This window comes from Hippopotamus amphibius, chromosome 6 (genome assembly GCF_030028045.1).
Source record: "Hippopotamus amphibius kiboko isolate mHipAmp2 chromosome 6, mHipAmp2.hap2, whole genome shotgun sequence".
NCBI lineage: Eukaryota > Metazoa > Chordata > Mammalia > Artiodactyla > Hippopotamidae > Hippopotamus > Hippopotamus amphibius.
In genome coordinates, this window is record NC_080191.1 from 52911037 (window position 1) to 52928442 (window position 17406).

Here is a 17406-nt window from a genome sequence, read left to right on the forward strand (position 1 = left end):
AAATGAAAACAAATAAAGACCAGCCTACAGATACTATGGAAACAGACTCTCCATGGTCAGATCCATGCTGATGGATAGGGTCTGTGTTACATGCCACACTTGTTCAAAATTAATTCATTTATGAAAAAGTTGTGCTTGTAAAAAGCCTGCAATATGTAGGCAGTATGACATTTCTTCATCTGAGAGCAATTTTTATGTCTTATTACCATCTCTAGCTAAAAATACCTTATGAATTCTAGATCCTTGTGTGGAGTTAATCTTCCAGCTCAAGTTCACTTTGTTGCTAATTCGCCATCTCATTTCAGTGCGTGGGGGTTGATGTCATTTTACGTAGAAGGGGAACGTATTTCATCTGTCCGCTTCTCCAGCTGTCAGCAAACCTGTGCCTGGGAGGAAGCTGCAGGGTATATATGGGCCACAACCAGCAAGTAGAGCCTTGTCGTTGTTTAGAAATGTTCTCTGTGTCTGCCACTCTTACTCCCTTTTCTGCAGCTGAGGAATGGGGTTTCATGAATGGATGTTTGAAGAGTTAAGAACAATGGGGCCTTTGAATACTTTGGTACAGCAGGTCCTGTTTGTTCCTTACCCCACATTCTTTTCCCCACAGTCTTCTCTTCTTTAGCAGAAATCTGATTTTGCTCAAATTTTACTCTGTGGGGAAGGTAATCCCATCCCCAGCTCAAAGGTGAATCATGAGTAATTTAAGCTTATAGTGGTTGTCTTATTTCATTTGCTAATGGTTAATTGAATGTGGGCTGGTGGCTTAGATCTAACCAAGGAAATGTGAGGGAAAATTTTCTTAGGACCTTCTAAGTAAGATTTTCAAATCTTAAAGGAAGCACTCAAGAAAGATAGTCTCTTCTTCCTCTGGAGTTTGACATTCTTCATGTGATGGCTGGAATTGCAGCAGCCATCATGCAACATGAGGAAAGCTAGTCTGAGGACAATAATGACACACGAGCATAGCAGGGCAAAATGGAGCTAAAGTATGGAATGAATCCTGAAATCTCCATACCTAAGGACTTTTGTTTTGAAAGAGAATATATTTTCATTTTATTTCTTTCTTTCTAAGAGAATACAAAGATATGCAAGTTTGGTTCCAGACCACTGCAATAAAGTGAGTCACATTCATTTTTTGGTTTCCCAGTGAATATAAAAGTTATGTTTACTATACTGCCTTCTATTAAGTGTACAATAGAATTATGTCTAAAAAACAAATTACATACTTTAATTAGAAATACTTTACTGCTAAAAAATGCTAACCATCTTCTGAGTGTTCAGCAAGTTGTAGTAGTCACACTGAAGATCACTGAGCAGCATAACAAATATAATAATAATGCAAAAGTTTGAAATATTGCGAGAATTACCAAAGGGTGACACAGACACACAAAGTGGGCAAATGCTGTTGGGAAAATGGCACCAATAGACTTGCTGAGTGCAGGGTTGCCATAAACCTTCCATCTGTTAAAAAAAACACACACAAAAACCAAAAAAAACCCCACAACATTCTGCGAAGCGCAATAAAGCAGATCACAGTAAAACGAGGTATGCCTGTGTATTTTTCTTATTGTTTGAATTGGGTTGGGCTTTCTGTTACCTACCAACAAAAGCATCCTTATTAATGTATGGAGATGTGGCATAAAGCAATCATGGAAATTCTTTAGCCACGTTCAACCCAGTTGTTCTTAGAGGCTGCAGCTCCTCAATTTTCCCGCCTTGTCTTTCTAAGCCCAGTAAGCATGAGGGGGCAGCGCTAGCAGTCGATGATTTACACATGGCACGTTTTCCTTGCATGTCACACATGCAATGCACACACGCTTGTGAATGTGAAAAATGCCAAGAAGCCAACTCTATGTAGCCAAATCAAGCTTGGAGGGCTAGAAAGTTCCTTATTGGTTCACACCAGCAAGAATTAGGTAGGTGTATTTTGGCAAAGAGAGAATGACTGAACTGAGACTACACAATTTCTAGAGATACCAAGGCTCAGCTTAAATGTCACGCTCTGTGAAACCTTCCCTGAGTCACCAAGGCCAAGTTCATCACTCCTTCTCTCTGTTCTTGTACCATATCCCTGGCAGGGCACTTGCCACAGGTTATCAGAGCAGGTGGTACCAGTGGTTGGTTCACTTGCTAGATTGTGTGTTCATAAAGGACAGGGGACTGGTTGTAACCTTTGTTGTAGTCACCCATTTAACAGCGATTTATTCTGTATCTACTATGTGCCAAGCATTGAGCTATATTGACGATATGAAGTGAGGAAAAGCAGATGTGCCTCTACGGTCATGGAATTTAGACCCTCGTCCAAGACAGACAACAAGATCATCACAATAATCAATTAACTTCTTGCCAGTAACCAAACGAATGGCACTCAGTAATTATCTGATGAATTCAGTCACAGAATTTTCAGTATTCCACAAGGTCTCTTATCCTCCCAGAGGCTAGCCTAGGTTCATATTGTGGGGGAAAGGCTCCCAGAGACAGGCAAGATTCTGCCCCAGCGTGCAAGCTCTTTTCAAGCCTCTGCTTGCTTGTGCTTGCTAATGTCTCATTGGCCAAAGCAAGCCACATGGCCAGGCCCAAAGTCCACGTGGAGGATGTTACACTCTTCATGATATAGGCAGGTGGGATTGGTTGGGGCAGTTACTCTCCCAATCTGCCCCACTATTTTAAAGTGTGGGTTATGTTATGAAAACCTTAAGCTCAGCCAAGGAATTTAAACAATAATCATTTGAATCCAAGAATAAGTTTCTTGCTACAAATTCATACTCAAACTAAAATTTGATTTAGACATTTTAAATGGGAAAAAAAAAATGGTGTGGTTCACAATGAACAGTGGATCTAAGGCTTTGGTCTTAAAATTTTTACATGGTGCTTTGATGAGAGAGAGCAGTATTGGCAACCAAACATGGCTGGTCACCCAGCCTTTGTACCATTTATAATGAGGGCAGTCTTCCCTTGTGAAGTCTGTAATGAGAATATTTGACTCTTCTCTCCACCAATAACCAGAGGAAACCATTCTAAACTGAATGGTTGGCCCATACCAGCAATTCCTGCTATAAGTTATAGATTGTACAATCAATCACCAACACTTCTCCTCTATTGCATTATAACAAATGAATTTTTAGAATAAGTTCAGAGTATAAATTCTTAACTAAAAATAAAAATAGGACAGTCATAAAGAAACAAAGCTTAACTTTAAGCAGACTTTCAAATCTTAAAGGTCTGTATAAACTAAAGTGTTTATGCGTGTTTTATATGAAGAAGTGTGTAACTAAGAGAAAATGTGTTATAGATCTGAATGGCAAGTTAAATGACGTATATGGGTCTCATGAAAAGATTATCTACTGAAAGGCACCTACACAATTATATATTTTAGTTCAAAAGTTAATGTAGAAAGTCACTTGAATTGATTAATGAGCATGATGAAACAACTCCAGATCTAGAACTAATTTGAGGACCCTGAATTCTTCTCTGTTCTTACTGGGAAATCCGCTACTCTTATTCCCAGAGTTTTGTTTAATCAAGACTTTTGGATCACTGAATACATAGCACAGAAGAAAGTGCCAGAAATGGCTAGAATTGGTCCAGATTTACCACAACAGTATTACTTACAAAGCCTTTGAGTGCAACAAAACATATAAAGCAATACACATGCATGTACACACACAGGAAGATGAGGGTTCAGTGGGATTGCCAAACCCATATTGGGTTTCTCCATTTCGTTTTGATTATAAAAGCCATAGACAAAGTTTAAGGGACTCTTAGGAGAGTGGTCAGAGGTTTCAAACACAAGTGCAGTTGGGCTACCATGTGTATGTGGAAACAAGACCAAGTCCTGTATAAACAATTTGAAATATTTCTTCAGGATGTTTATCCTCTAAAACTTTTGCATCCTCCCCAAGGCATGTGGACTTCATTTCTCTTTTCCGTCACACATATGAGTATTCCAAGGACTCAGTTTTCCATGGATAAACTGAGGTTTGAATTTTAGAATCTGTAGCATACTGTAGTAATGAGATACCCCAATTATGGACATCTTTTCTGTGATTTGCATACTGACCAGGAAAGAAGCATAAAGAATATTGCAGAATTAAAAGTAAATCTGTCTTTTCTTTAATATGTACATTTTCTTGGCATTTGTCAGTTTGAAATTTGAAAACTTTCATCTGTCCATGGCATTGCTAGGGTTCATCCAAGGTCACCTGAAATTTGAGTTTTTAATCAAACTGGAAGTCGTTTTTTCCTGAAGCATACTTCAAAGTTCAACTATGATAGTTTAATAATCATCACTCCGAAAAATTACTTCTGGCTCCTTGCGAAAATTGCTTTTTTGTATGAGGATTTTGTTACAGTGTGCAGGGTATTACATTCCTGGGAATAGTGTGATGATGTTGTACATGATGGAGGTAAGGACACTAGATAGACAAGAATGGAATATTTAGAGCACAGGATGCCATTTAAATAACCCTCTGAACATCTGTAAGTATTGTGTATCCCTGCCTTAATATCATGGGATGTGAAGGGGAAAGAACCTTGAAATCATTGGGTTCCATACCTCCGATTTATCTTTGAGGAAAATTTGGCCCGGAGATGTTGTTCAGGGTCACTTGTTCAAGATCACTCAACTAGTTTGGTCAAGAGGAAAACCAGAGCTTCCTGACTTTCAGTCCAGGGATTTGTAAAGGAGTTATAGCTATATTTGTCTTTCTGTAGATAATATTAGACATGGAACTATTTCAAGTAGGAGCAGGGGGAAAGAAGAAAGCACAAGGTTCAGATTTGGCAAGGCTTCTGGAAGAAGATAGGTTATAAATAATTAGAAGATACAAAGATGTCATTTGAGAGTTGCAGATAGGAAGAGGTTTCCACTCAGGAGGTGGCAGTGAGTGAAAAGAGAGTTCTTCCTGTAGAATGGAGGAAACAAGCCCAGGGGTCTGGAGAGTCGATGGTGATTAGAAAACAGAGATGCATCTGTTAGAAGATCGAGAATGGCTTGATGGGCAAAAGCTAGTGAGAATCACTGCCGAGTTCTGGACAGCACTGCTGGAAGGCTGAGCCCTGTACAGACTTTGGTGTTTGTTGATAGCCTTTAAAAAAAAAAAAAACAGAGCTCAAAGTGATAAAGCTGTAGAAGGGAGGAGAAGGCATAAGAGGAGCACAAAGGAAGATTTATTACATGACAAGCCCAAACAAGAGTGGGACATGTGTGGAAATGCCAGAGGTTCCAGAAGAGAACTGTGAATGCCCATGGAGCTGGAATCCGTGTCAGCAGCACAAATGGCTGGAACTTTTTTCCTATTTCTTTTATGTATGTATTTGACAAGGAGAAAGGTTAAAATCTGGTGTTAATTTTTAAGGCATTTCCAGGTAATATCTTGGGTTGAAATTAATCACTTAATAGCTTCAGAAGAGAGCATCTTTTATGAGGTATAACCCAGCCCTCCCCTCTTATGGACGAGGACGCTGAGGCTCCCAGGTGCGATGGGACTCGTTCCTCATGCCGCAGCGTCCTAGGAAACTTTAAAATAGGGATTCTGTGAGTAGCAGAACTGTCCTTGAGGTCAAGCCTCACAAAGCCCTGGCCGTGATTCTTCCCCCGACTGGCGTGAGGAACCGTGGGATAGAGGTGCCGTAAAATCCAAAGTGAATTTTGTTCCTCAGAGAAAATCATTTCATCTTTAGCCCAGTATTGGTACTAAGGGTCTAACGCTTTGATGGTGTTTAGTATAAATTTCAGTCAGCCTACCCTTCAGTTAACCAGCACACCTGTTCTCTCATCATTCTGGGTGAGTAGGCACTTACTGTAGTGTGAGCACATTTGTCAGGTTGATCATGACTTTGAACTGTGGGTGGGAGCCCATCCGCACTCCAGGGAGACCCAAGGAAGACAGTGCCTTTCACCCAGACTCTTCTCTAGGTTCACGCAGGCAGCCCTCTCGTAGGGCTGTCTGGAGCCACTCAGCGGCTTAACATGGAAGGCTGAGTCCTCTACAATAGCGGTTCTTGAAACGGACCTAGGAGTAGCAGGGCCTCAGGGAAGCTCTTTAGAGCCGGACTCCTGACCCTAATCATCCTAGACTTTCCATTTCAGTTAGTCGCAGAGTGGGGCCAAGAAATCTGGAGTTTTAAAAGTTTCATAGGTAATTCAAATATATAGCCATTTGGGAACCACAGCTTGTAACATACTATATTAAATATCATTTTGCAGAGCCTTAAAAGCAGGATTGATGTTCATTCTTCCAACAAGACTAGTCCCCAGAGAGACCGATAATCATGGACTCTGAAAGTCTAGGTCCAGACCAAGTTTACTTTTTACCTAGAAAGTCTTCTTTCCCCGCCCCATTTCAAACCTGGGAGAAGCTATTCAATTGTGGATGTCATCTGGTGGTAGTTACTGTTGTGCTCAGAATTTTGGAAAGACTTCTGTTTATTTGGCATGCTCCGCACAAGCCTGTCAGGCCCTGGGGATTTGTGGCATTTGCAGAGCTTACAAGGCAGGCAGCATAAAAATATATAAGTCATAGAGTGAAATATTTTGGAGCTCCCTTCACTTTTACAAATTGGCCATAAAATAGAAACCACAGACATAACATTCGTATAACCATAGTTGCCAAGAATGAAGGATCTTTTGGGGTTTGGGGTGGGGGTGGGGGTAAGGGTTTTTGTTGTGTACTTCTTTGTAGGACACTCAAAGAAAGAGTAAGTATTCAGAATTTCTGTGCACATGCTCCTAGGAACATTAAAGTTGAGATGCCTGACAATTAGCAAAGATCTGTTGAAGAAAATGGGGATTTTGAGGTTGATCTTAAGAGGGCTTTAGATGTCTTTTCACAGTTGTTAAATTTACCATTTGAGGGTATTTGCTTGTCTTGGTAGACATTTCAAGTGCATTTAGGAGTTTATATGTATTTTACTATGACTTATCGCTTCCTATTTTTTCTTTGCTAATGAAGTGGGTCACAATATCCGAGGCAGCAGTGACTGCCTGTATCCCTCTACTCTTCTCCTCCCATTAGCTGCTCTGACACTCCAGGCTTACATTAGTTTATGAAATACGCCCTGAGGAAGGAGAAAGAGAGGCCAATCGACTCCTGTCAGTTCCACCTGAGCATCTGGGGACATAAGTAATGGATGAGTAATGCCCGATGGCACCGGTTGTGATAGTTGACTGTTGAACAATAGCATTTAATGAGGTTGGACACATTCAAGACATGACAAAAAGAAATAGTATCTCTGTTGCAGTAGCCAACCTAAAGGTCATTTTCACCATTTGATGTTGTAGTATATTAAATAGAGCATTGTTCTGGGGTCAGGAGAGCTGCAAGCTGGGCTTTAGCTGTTACATGCCACTTTTTAGCTTTGTGACCTTGAACATGCCAAATGATCTCTCTGACCTCGGTTTACTCATCTAAAAATAGTCCTAATATCTACCTCATAGGGTACTTGAGAGGATGAAAAGACAAGGTAAAGGTAAAGACAAGGTAAAGCTCTAGCCAAGTCAAACACCGGGGGTAGGGGTGATGGGGTGGTGGCGTGGGGTGGGGAGGGAGTTGGAATGGATGGATTAGTCCACATTGCCTCTAGACCTCAAACCCTGTCATTCTGTGAATCTGTAATGTATGGGAAAGAGGTAGAGTCACTTAGGTGCTATTAATGATGCTTAAATCATTTGATAATTTAAATTCCTAGAGAAATGCACAGTAGAGTGAAGACAATTATGCTATTTGATTCACTATTATTAACAAGGATGAAAAGAATTTACATGGCACAGAGCCTGGGACAGGGTCAGGCTCAGGCCTCCACAAAAATCAGTACTATTTTTCAGCATCATTCCAGAAAGTACACTTTAAACAGAAGATGACAGTGATTGGTAAAGCAGACTTCAGGAGCAAATTTATAGTTCTACTAAAAGCAGGGATGAATCAACTCACTGCCATTGTTAATTTTAACACCTTATCCCAAACCACCAAATCAACACATTGATTTGGCCTGACTAAATTTGCCCATTTCCAGTGGATTCCATAGGTTTTTAGAAAAGGATTTAAAACCCCCATCCTAAATTTGAGAGAGATTTATGCTTGCAATGGTGTATGCTGTGTCTTTAAAAGTCACAAGACTGGTTCTAGAAGCTTTATATGAAAACACATTTCCTAGTTATATATATCTTTACACTCTGTAGCTGTACATGGACATTTAAGTAAATGATAAAATTGTAGTCACGTTGGGGATTTTTCAAATAATTTTGTAGATATAGCTGTTTTTTCAAATACTACTTTATTATAGAGATAGCTATAGGAATGATGCAGGGACTTTTGTTTTTAATATGTGTTCTTAAATATCAAATATTTGTAATCATTATTTAGGAGATTCTCACAAAACTAATGAAAGAATTGGAGTGAATATATTTTTCAAAACTAACTAACCAATAACCCAAAAGTAAATAACATCTTTAGCTATTAGCAAAAGAGAATAGATAGATTTTAAGCCTGCTCTGTGTTGATTACCCAAGAAATTCAGGAGAAATTGTTTCCACTAAAGGCTTCTAAGTGCCTCTGTTCTTATTCTAAATCTTCTAGGATATACTCTGCACTCTTAGAATAAAGTACTTAATATGTGGTAACTCACATCTTCTAGGTCATCAATTTAGTCACAACAAATTCTCCCTTGCTGTTCTATGCTGTGCTAGAAGACAGGGAAAAAAATGCATTCACCCAATTCTTGAACAGTTTCATTCTCCAAAGAAATTAAAATTTGTATTTATTTTGGCAGCTTTGTCACAACCATAGTCTCCCAGCCTGGTTATTATTGGAAAATCCAAGTTACAAACACTATTAATATCATTCTATTAAACACAAAGCCCAGTTCAACCTCCCTGGGTCATAACTCATAAATAAGAACTAAATAATTTATCTGCATATCTGAACTTCTGCAGTAGTTGCCAGAGAACAGACTTATGGGGTCCTCACTGATTGAACCATACGTAAAATGGCCTATGATAATGACGGTCTTCTTTACCCTGATGACTTGTATTAGCATTTGGTCAGAAAGATCAGCTGTGTTGGAAGATTATCCTGGTCTCACAATTTAGTGGAATCATTGCGTTAGTATTAAACAGAACATTAAACCCTTCAGAGCTGCCAAGAACCAATCGATGTCTGTTGAGACCCTATGTATCCAAGGCATTTTCTAGGCACTGTGAGGACACATAACAGAAGATACTGACTGGCCCTAAGGAAACAAAGTACCGCTCATTAAAATATATATATATATATGAAGAATTATATCAAAATAGTATGATTTGCTGAGTGATGTATTATATTTTACTCCAATGACAATTAGCCTTGAAGCTCCAAATTTATGAAATGCTGCTCTGCATATAAAACATTCTAGGAAAAATAAACCTATAATTACAAAGGCAAAAATCCAAATTGCATACCATAGGCGAGTTTGTGGTATATTTACGTTTATATGGTACTGTATTCATTAGCTTTGGGCCTTTTTGTGGTCTTCTGTTACGGATATGTGCTGAATAAAGGAATCTTTTGATTATCATTTGTCAATTATTGCTCAGTGCTGAGCATTCAAAATGGAAATAATGTCTTTATTGGAGATATAAATATTTAATTAGATACGTTTTTATAATTCTCAGTCTATTGAAATCATTATAATGGGACAATTAAAAAAGAAAAAGAAATAAAAGGCATCCATATTGAAAATGAAAAAGTAAAACTATCTCTGTTTGCAGATGACATGATCATGTATATTGAAAATCCTAAGGAATCCACACAAAAAAACTATTAAAGCTAATAAATGAGCTCAGCAAGATTGAAGGATACAAGATCAATACACAAAAACCAACTGTTTCTGTCAGTGAACAGTCAATCCAAAAATTAAACTAAGAAAACAATTCCATTTATAATAGCATCAAAAAATAAATAAAAGGATTGAAAGGCTTCTACACTGAAAAGTGCAAAACGTCAGTGAATCAAATTAAAGGAAAATCCAAAATCCAATAAAGGCATCCATGTTCATGGATTGGAAGACCTAATATTATTAAAATGGCAGTAGTCTCCATATTGATCCACAGATTCAACACAATCCCTATCAAAATATCAACTGCCTTTTTTGCAGAAATTGATGAGCTGATTCTAAAATTCATACTGAAATGCAAGGGACCCAGAACAGCCAACACAATCTTGAAAAAGAAGAACACAGTTGCAAGGATTCACGCTTCCCGATTTCAAAACTTACAACAAGAAATAGTAATCCAGATTCTGTGGTACTGGCAAAGGGATAAACATATGGATCAATGGAATAGAATTGAGAGTCCAGAAATAAACCCATAAATTTATGGTTAGTGGATTTTCAGGGAGGTGCCAAACAGTTAAATGGGGAAAAAAAGTCTTTTCAATAAATGTTGCTAAGGCAAATGGATATTCACATGCAAAAGAATGAAGTTAGATCACTAGCTCACATCATACACAAAGTAACTCAAATGAACCAAAGACCTAAATGTCAGCACTAAGACTATAAAACTTTTAGGAGAAAACACAGGTGTATGTCTTTGTGACTTTGGACCAGGCAATGGTTCCTTAGATATGACACCGAAAGCACAAGCAACCAAAGAAGAATTAGATAAATTGGACTCCATCGAGATTAAACACTTGTGCAAGAAAGTAAGAAGAGGACTTCCTAGGTGGTGCAGTGGTTAAGAATCTGCCTGCCAATGCAAGGGACACGGGTTCGAGCCCTGCTCTGGGAAGATTCCACATGCCACAGAGCAACTAAGCCCGTGCACCACAACTAATGAGCCTGTGCTCTAGAGCCCATGAGCCACAACTATTGAGTCCATGTGCCACAACTATTGAAGCCCATGTGCCTATGGTCTGTGCTCCACAACAAGAAAAGCCAGTACAACAAGGAGCCTGCGCACCACAATGAAGAGTAGCCCTCGCTCGCGGCAGCTAGAGAAAGCCCGTGTGCAGCAACGAAGACCCAACGCAGCCAATAAATAAATTAAATAAATAAATAAATTTATAAAAGGATTTGTGGGAATTCCCTGGTGATCCAGTGGTTAGGACTCTGTGCTTTCACTGCCAAAGGGCCCACGTTCACTCCCTGGTCAGGGAACTAAGATCCCACAAGCCACAAGGAGTGGCCAAAAAAAAAAAAAAAGTAAGAAGACAGTCCATAGAATGGGAGAATATATTTGCAGATCATAGATTTGCAAATCCAGAACAAATATAAAACTTAAAACTCAACAATAAAAAGACAAGTAACCCGATTTTAAAATGGGCAGAGATTTGAATAGACATTTCGCCAAAGGAATTATATAAATGGCCACTAAATACATGAAATATACTCTACATCATTAGTCATCAGGGAAATGCAAATCAAAACCACAGTGAGAGACCTACCACTTCACACCCATTAGGATGGCTGTAATAATAGTAATAATAACAACAATAAAAACAGGCAGTAACAACTCTTGGCAAAGATGCGGAGAGATTGCAATGCTCACACATTGCTGGTGGGAATAGCGAATGGTGCAGCTGTATTAAAAACAGTTTGGCAATTCTTCAGAAAATTAAACATCGAGTTACCATATGATCCAGCATTTTCCACTCCTGGGATTTACTCAAGGTGAATCAAAAACATATGTCTACACAAAGACTTATAGACAGATGTTCATAGCAGCATTATGCGTAGTAGAAAAAAGGCTGAAACAATCCAAATGTCCATCAACTGATGAACGTATAAACAAACCACGGTACATCCATACAATGTAATATTATTCAGCCATATAAAGAGATGAAGTACCGCTTCCTACTACAGCACTGATAAACCTTGAAAACATTCTGCTTAGTGAAAGAAGCCAGACACAAGAGACCACATATCCTAGGATTCCTGTTATATGAGATGTTCAGAATGCTATAGGCAAAGCCATAGACGGAAAGTAGATAAATGGTTTCAGTGGAGCCAGGTAGCGAGGTAACTGAAAGTGACTGCTATGGGTATGGGGTTTCTTTTGGGAGTTTCTCTTCAAATGTTCTGGAATTAGGTAGTGGTGATGGTTCACAGTTTGGTGAACATACTGAAACTCACTGAATTGTACACTTTAAAAGGGTGAATTTTATTGTATATAAATTATGTCTCAATTTTTTAAATTACTCTATTTCTCTTAAGCATTCTACAGATTGTTTTAATAAAGCATAATGTAACTTGCAAAAGAATATTATCATTAAAGCACATATTTATATATTTTGTTCCGAAGAAAAAAACAAAAGCTTCACAATCAATATTATATATAGATGGCATGAAATTTTACCAGTTTTAAGTATTAGTGTAGATGGATAAGGAATCCAACTTTTTTTCAAGTTATACTGTGAAGATAAATACGGAGTTCATCGCTTCCATTCTCTTGTTAACTTCATATGGACCCTTCTCATTTAGATGGATCAAACATTTATTGTTCTGAAATTGCGGGAAGAATCCTAAGTATTTTAACCTAAAAGTCTCTCACTTGCTCTCTCGTTCTTTCCCAGGTGCTACCTTTCCCGAGCCAGGTGGTGTACAACAGAGTAGGCAAGTGTGGGAGTCGGACTGTGGTCTTGCTTCTGAGAATCTTGTCGGAGAAGCACGGATTCAATTTGGTCACGTCAGACATTCACAACAAAACCAGGCTTACTAAAAATGAACAAGTAAGTTGTCATTGCCCGTGGTTAAGTCGCGCTTCGCTGCAATTCATTTGTGTAACTAGTGGGTGCCTTCTAGAACACCCTTTAAATCCCTAACAGATGAATACCAGAGTCCTAGTGTCATACTGTATTTTTGCCAGAGTGTGGAAGGAAATTTAAGTTAAGGATTCTGACAGAAGTCTGTAAACCAGGAAGTTTCCCTGAAGGGATACTTTTATTAAGACCAATGAAAGATAGAGTACACTAGTCATCTATTTACCTAAAATTAGCAATGCTTAAATCTCAGATAGTTACACCACTGAGCTATAAATAATGCTGTCATCTTGGGAGCAAAAATAAGAAAATTTTATTTTAATATTTCCTCCTCTGCATTTTATTATGAGTATCCTAAGTTTTTATGGTTATAATAAAGAGAAAACCCTCTTTGGGCCAGGAATCTGATTGGTTCATAGGGACCTGAGCTTCCTGCTATGGTACGTTCAGGGGATCTTAAGGTTCCAAACAGCTTTTGGCATATTCAGTGGTAGCAAAAGAATTACCCCATTTCTTGGGAACAAATCTGCCCTAATATAGTCGAGCCATACAAGGGACATGCTGGTGGTAGAGTAGGGGTGCTGGATTCTGCCAGGAAGCAATGCAGACAAATTCCACTTTGAGCTTACACCAAAGTAGGGTGAACAATCTCCATTGAGATGCTTTGCTAATGTAGAAAAGTTAGGCCTGGTGGTCTCACAATCATTTTATAGGAGCAAGTTTGTTAGCCCGGTCTCAAACAGGTGCCTTGGTCCCCTTAGGTATTTAGGATGGATGAGTAGCCACCAGTATAAGTCAACAGACCCAGTAGGATGGAGACATATCTGTCAAAAGAGAGAGAGAGAGAAAAGGAAATGTACTGTGAGGAACTGGCTCATGCAACAGTGGAGGCTAAGTCCCACCATCTGCCATCTGCAAGTTGAAGGCCCAGGAAAGCCTTGGTGTAATGGAGTTTGCGCTTGAATGTGAAGGCCTGAGAACCAGGGGAGCCAATGATGTAAATCCCAGGCCTAGGGCCGGGGAATAGAAGATGAGATGTCTCAGTTTAAGCGGTGAGGCTTCTTCCACATTTTGTTCTACTCAGGCCTTCAAGGGATTGGATGAGGGCCACCCACCCTGGGGAGGGAAATGTACTGTACTGAGTCCACTGATTCAAATGCTCATCTCATCCAGGAACACCCTCACAGACACACCCAGAAATATTGCTTAACCTGGGCATCCCTTGGCCAGTCAAATTGACACATAAAATTAATCATCACCCCACTCAGTGACTAGGTAAGTTTGGGGAATAAACAAGACGCATGGGTTACTATCCGGTGGAGACCATAGTTGTGGGAATTTCCACCCCTGTCTGCTTCTTTCTGACACAGTCTCCACCTTTGGGGCATTCAAAACCTCACACACAAAGGGAATATGCAATAGCCTTCCTATCATGGGGGATAAGAGAGTAACACAGCCAGCAGTACTTGCTGTAAAGCCTGTATGTTTAGTGTCGTCCACAGTATAGAGATCAAAATGCCCCTTCCTTTGGAAACTTCCATTAAAGAGTCTGAGTAACAAGTCTAAATGGTCATTAGCAGTCGGCAAAAATTTTTTTGCAACTGCCCCTTGCAGATTCTGTACTAGGTGCTCAACAGAAAAATTATATTCGGTGACATTTAAGGATATCACACTTTATCAATAATTTTCATAGGGGTAGGTTCTCTTTGATTTTCTTACCTGATTGAAGAACGAATAAGATTAGGACTGAAAGAGAGTGACTATAATAAAGGGCCTATGCTATTGCAATTTTATAATAAATATAAAATATGGTTTTCTTTTGAGTCTTCAGGTCTGCTTATCGGGTTAGACTTAAATGTTCCTATGTGTGGAAATTATGCTCAGTTCTCAAAGCCTAACAAAACACAGTAGCTGGATTTTAGTTCCCACTGCTGAAAAGTGTAACAACCCAGAGAGAGCAAAGGAATGAAAGTATTAGACCCTGAGATGTTCAGGAAGGCCCTAGAAGAGCAAGCGCAAAATATGAAATTTAAATATGCTGTGCGATTTTACACAAATCAGCCTACTTTGTTTCCTGTGAGAAACTGTCAAGGGAAGAATTTAGATTAAAAATGGAGAATAATTGACTAATGGTGCCTGAATTGTTAAATCTTTTAGAAAGGGTTAAAGCCAAAGTCATCCTTCTCCTCTAAAATAGAGGTTAGTTCTCATCTGTTTGGAATGATTGGCTTGTCTGGAAGCCAGGGAATAGACTAGACAATCTTTTAAGGTTCTTTCCAGCCCTGTGATTCTGTGATATATTTATACAACTTCTACCATAATCTATGTATAATTAGTTGAAACGTTTCTGATTCCTGTGGTCAGTGTGACCTAGAATATATTTCATTACTTAGTTATTCCAGATTCCTATTAAATTATAAAGCAAGTTTTAAAAACTTAAGGGAAAGGTAAGGATATGGTAGAGAAAACAAACAATTTTGATGTATTTAAAACAAACATAAGGATAGTGACAGTCACCTCTCTGCAGCTAGCTGACAGGGCTGTGACATACAAGGAGAGCCAGGAAACACCAGGACAAAAAAACCAAGTTTGCAGTAGCTCAAGAATGTTTAAAGAAACTCTTTTTCTTTGTTACATGCATCCTTTTTCTAAAGTTTCAAAGCACATGAAACAAGCAGAGAAAAAAATATTATTCTAACCTAATATATTCAAGAAATAATTTGTGCTGTGAATAGCTCCTCTTCTTGGTAATTTATTAAAGGTAAAGGGGGTACGTGATTTAGGAGATGAGTTAAAATTTTATAGTCAGTTGTTCTCAACATTGAAGAGCAGAACTCTGAAAATGTGTTCCCATGGAAACATTGTTCTCTGGAGTTCATAACAATTCTGCTTCAGGTGCAGGACGAGTTAAACGGGCTCTTGTGGGCTGGCCTGGGACTCTCTCCACCATGTAAAACATTTCTTTTATGGGAAAATGTGTTCCAAGTTCCAAACTACTGACTTACAAATGAACTTCAGAAAAGTATCCGCCTGTAAGACTGGAATCATCTGTGCCGTTGCGTTCATACACAGTGGCACCTCTCTGGGCCAGAGTCAAATTCATGCATACATTTCTCCCTGGAGGGTAGCTGTCATCACACACACACACACACACACACACGCACCCATTCAGTACTAGATGTTAAAAATCTAATGGAATAAGACACTGAAGGTATTATTAAAAAGGAAACAGCATGAAGACAGCAAATGTTAGAATGTCTATAAAAATCTCATTACATCTGCCCTTATAGAAATAGAAATGCCTTTGAAGTTAATATTTTAGAAAACTGCCTCAACAGAAGAGCATGGACAGCTGGTGCTGGCCAAATGTTGGACCTTTGCAGTGCATATAATGCAAACCCAGGATGACATCATTTCATTTATGCTCTAAAACCAGATTTCAGTTTCTTGGGGCTAGTTTAGATAATTTCTTGGAGAATGGAGATTTTGTACAATCTAAAAGGTAAAGAATTATTTTCCAGAAGACATGGGGCATGATTTCCAAAAGACTCATAACCATCTTTGTTAATAGTCTGATACTATCTTTGAGAGCATTGCTCTATGGACAGTAAATAAAGTGTCACAGGCATATCACAGATATAAGAATTCAAAACTATTTCATTCCTGTTGGAAAAGGGCAAAAATTGTTGGCATATGAGCCTAAAAGATGGAGAAAGCAAATACTTTTTCTATTTTTATTTTTACTGAAGCTATTGAGGATTCCAAATTGCAAACAGCAGCTACTCTGTGCTAATTGTTTTACTTCATTATTTCATTTAATTCTTTTGGACCTAAAACTGTACCAGTGAGTGAGTATGATTTCCTATTTTATGGATCAGAAAACTAAGACAAGCAGAGGAAGTCACTTTCCAAACGTAATAGAATAAAATGACTATCTGTGGCACTTGGACTTGAACTTAGGCCCTCCCGAATCCAGAAGCCATTCTCCTCATGCAGTGGCTATCTGCTCTGGCTGCACAGCAGAATCTCCAGCTGAGCCTTTTGAAATATATAGTTGCAATGGCCCTTCTCCTGGAGATTCTGGGGTCAAGTCCAGAAAACTTTTCTTTTTGATCAAATGCCACGGGAGTTACAGACTTAAGGATCTGCGTCAAAACCATCATATCAGCATTTCCCTAAGTTTGTTACTGAGACTTCTAGTTCCCTAAGACAATGAAAAAAAGAAAAGAAAAAGAAAATACCGTGATTCAATAAATTTGGGAAATGTTGTCCCCTTGACCACCTGTAGGAAAGTCGCAACAATTATTCACATTTTAAAGACTCTGAGAATTCTTTCGATTAAAAACAAAATGAAAAATCTGTTTAACCAGCTTTCACCTAGAGTTCCCGGTCTTAGTTGGCTAGGGAACTCTTTATGAGTGTCTGTGGCTCTCAACTGCATCCCACAGAACTCTGAGTCACAGTTTGGAGCTGGTGGACCAGCCTACACAATTCTATCAGCCATACCAGTAAAGGCTACTCGTTCACTATAAACTCCACATCTGCGCTGACTCTATTCAACAGCCATTCAAATGACTAAAATCTGGAAAAGTATTCAAAGGGTAGAGGAGACAGAGTCCCTATGTCCGTGTGCTCTAGGTTGCTTGAGCCTATTGGTGGGAAACAGGACTTCTCT

The 17406-nt window shown here is 38.9% G+C and overlaps 1 protein-coding gene across 2 annotated transcripts in view; it reads left to right on the top strand.

Annotated features, from left to right (window-relative positions):
* The window catches only part of UST (uronyl 2-sulfotransferase), a 296603-nt gene that overhangs the window by 162990 nt on the left and 116207 nt on the right, over window positions 1-17406 (top strand). For both annotated transcript variants that reach the window (XM_057738680.1, XM_057738681.1), the window contains exon 3: window positions 12546-12701. In XM_057738680.1, the coding sequence (XP_057594663.1) occupies window positions 12546-12701 (156 nt within the window). The remainder of the gene's footprint in view (window positions 1-12545; window positions 12702-17406) is intronic.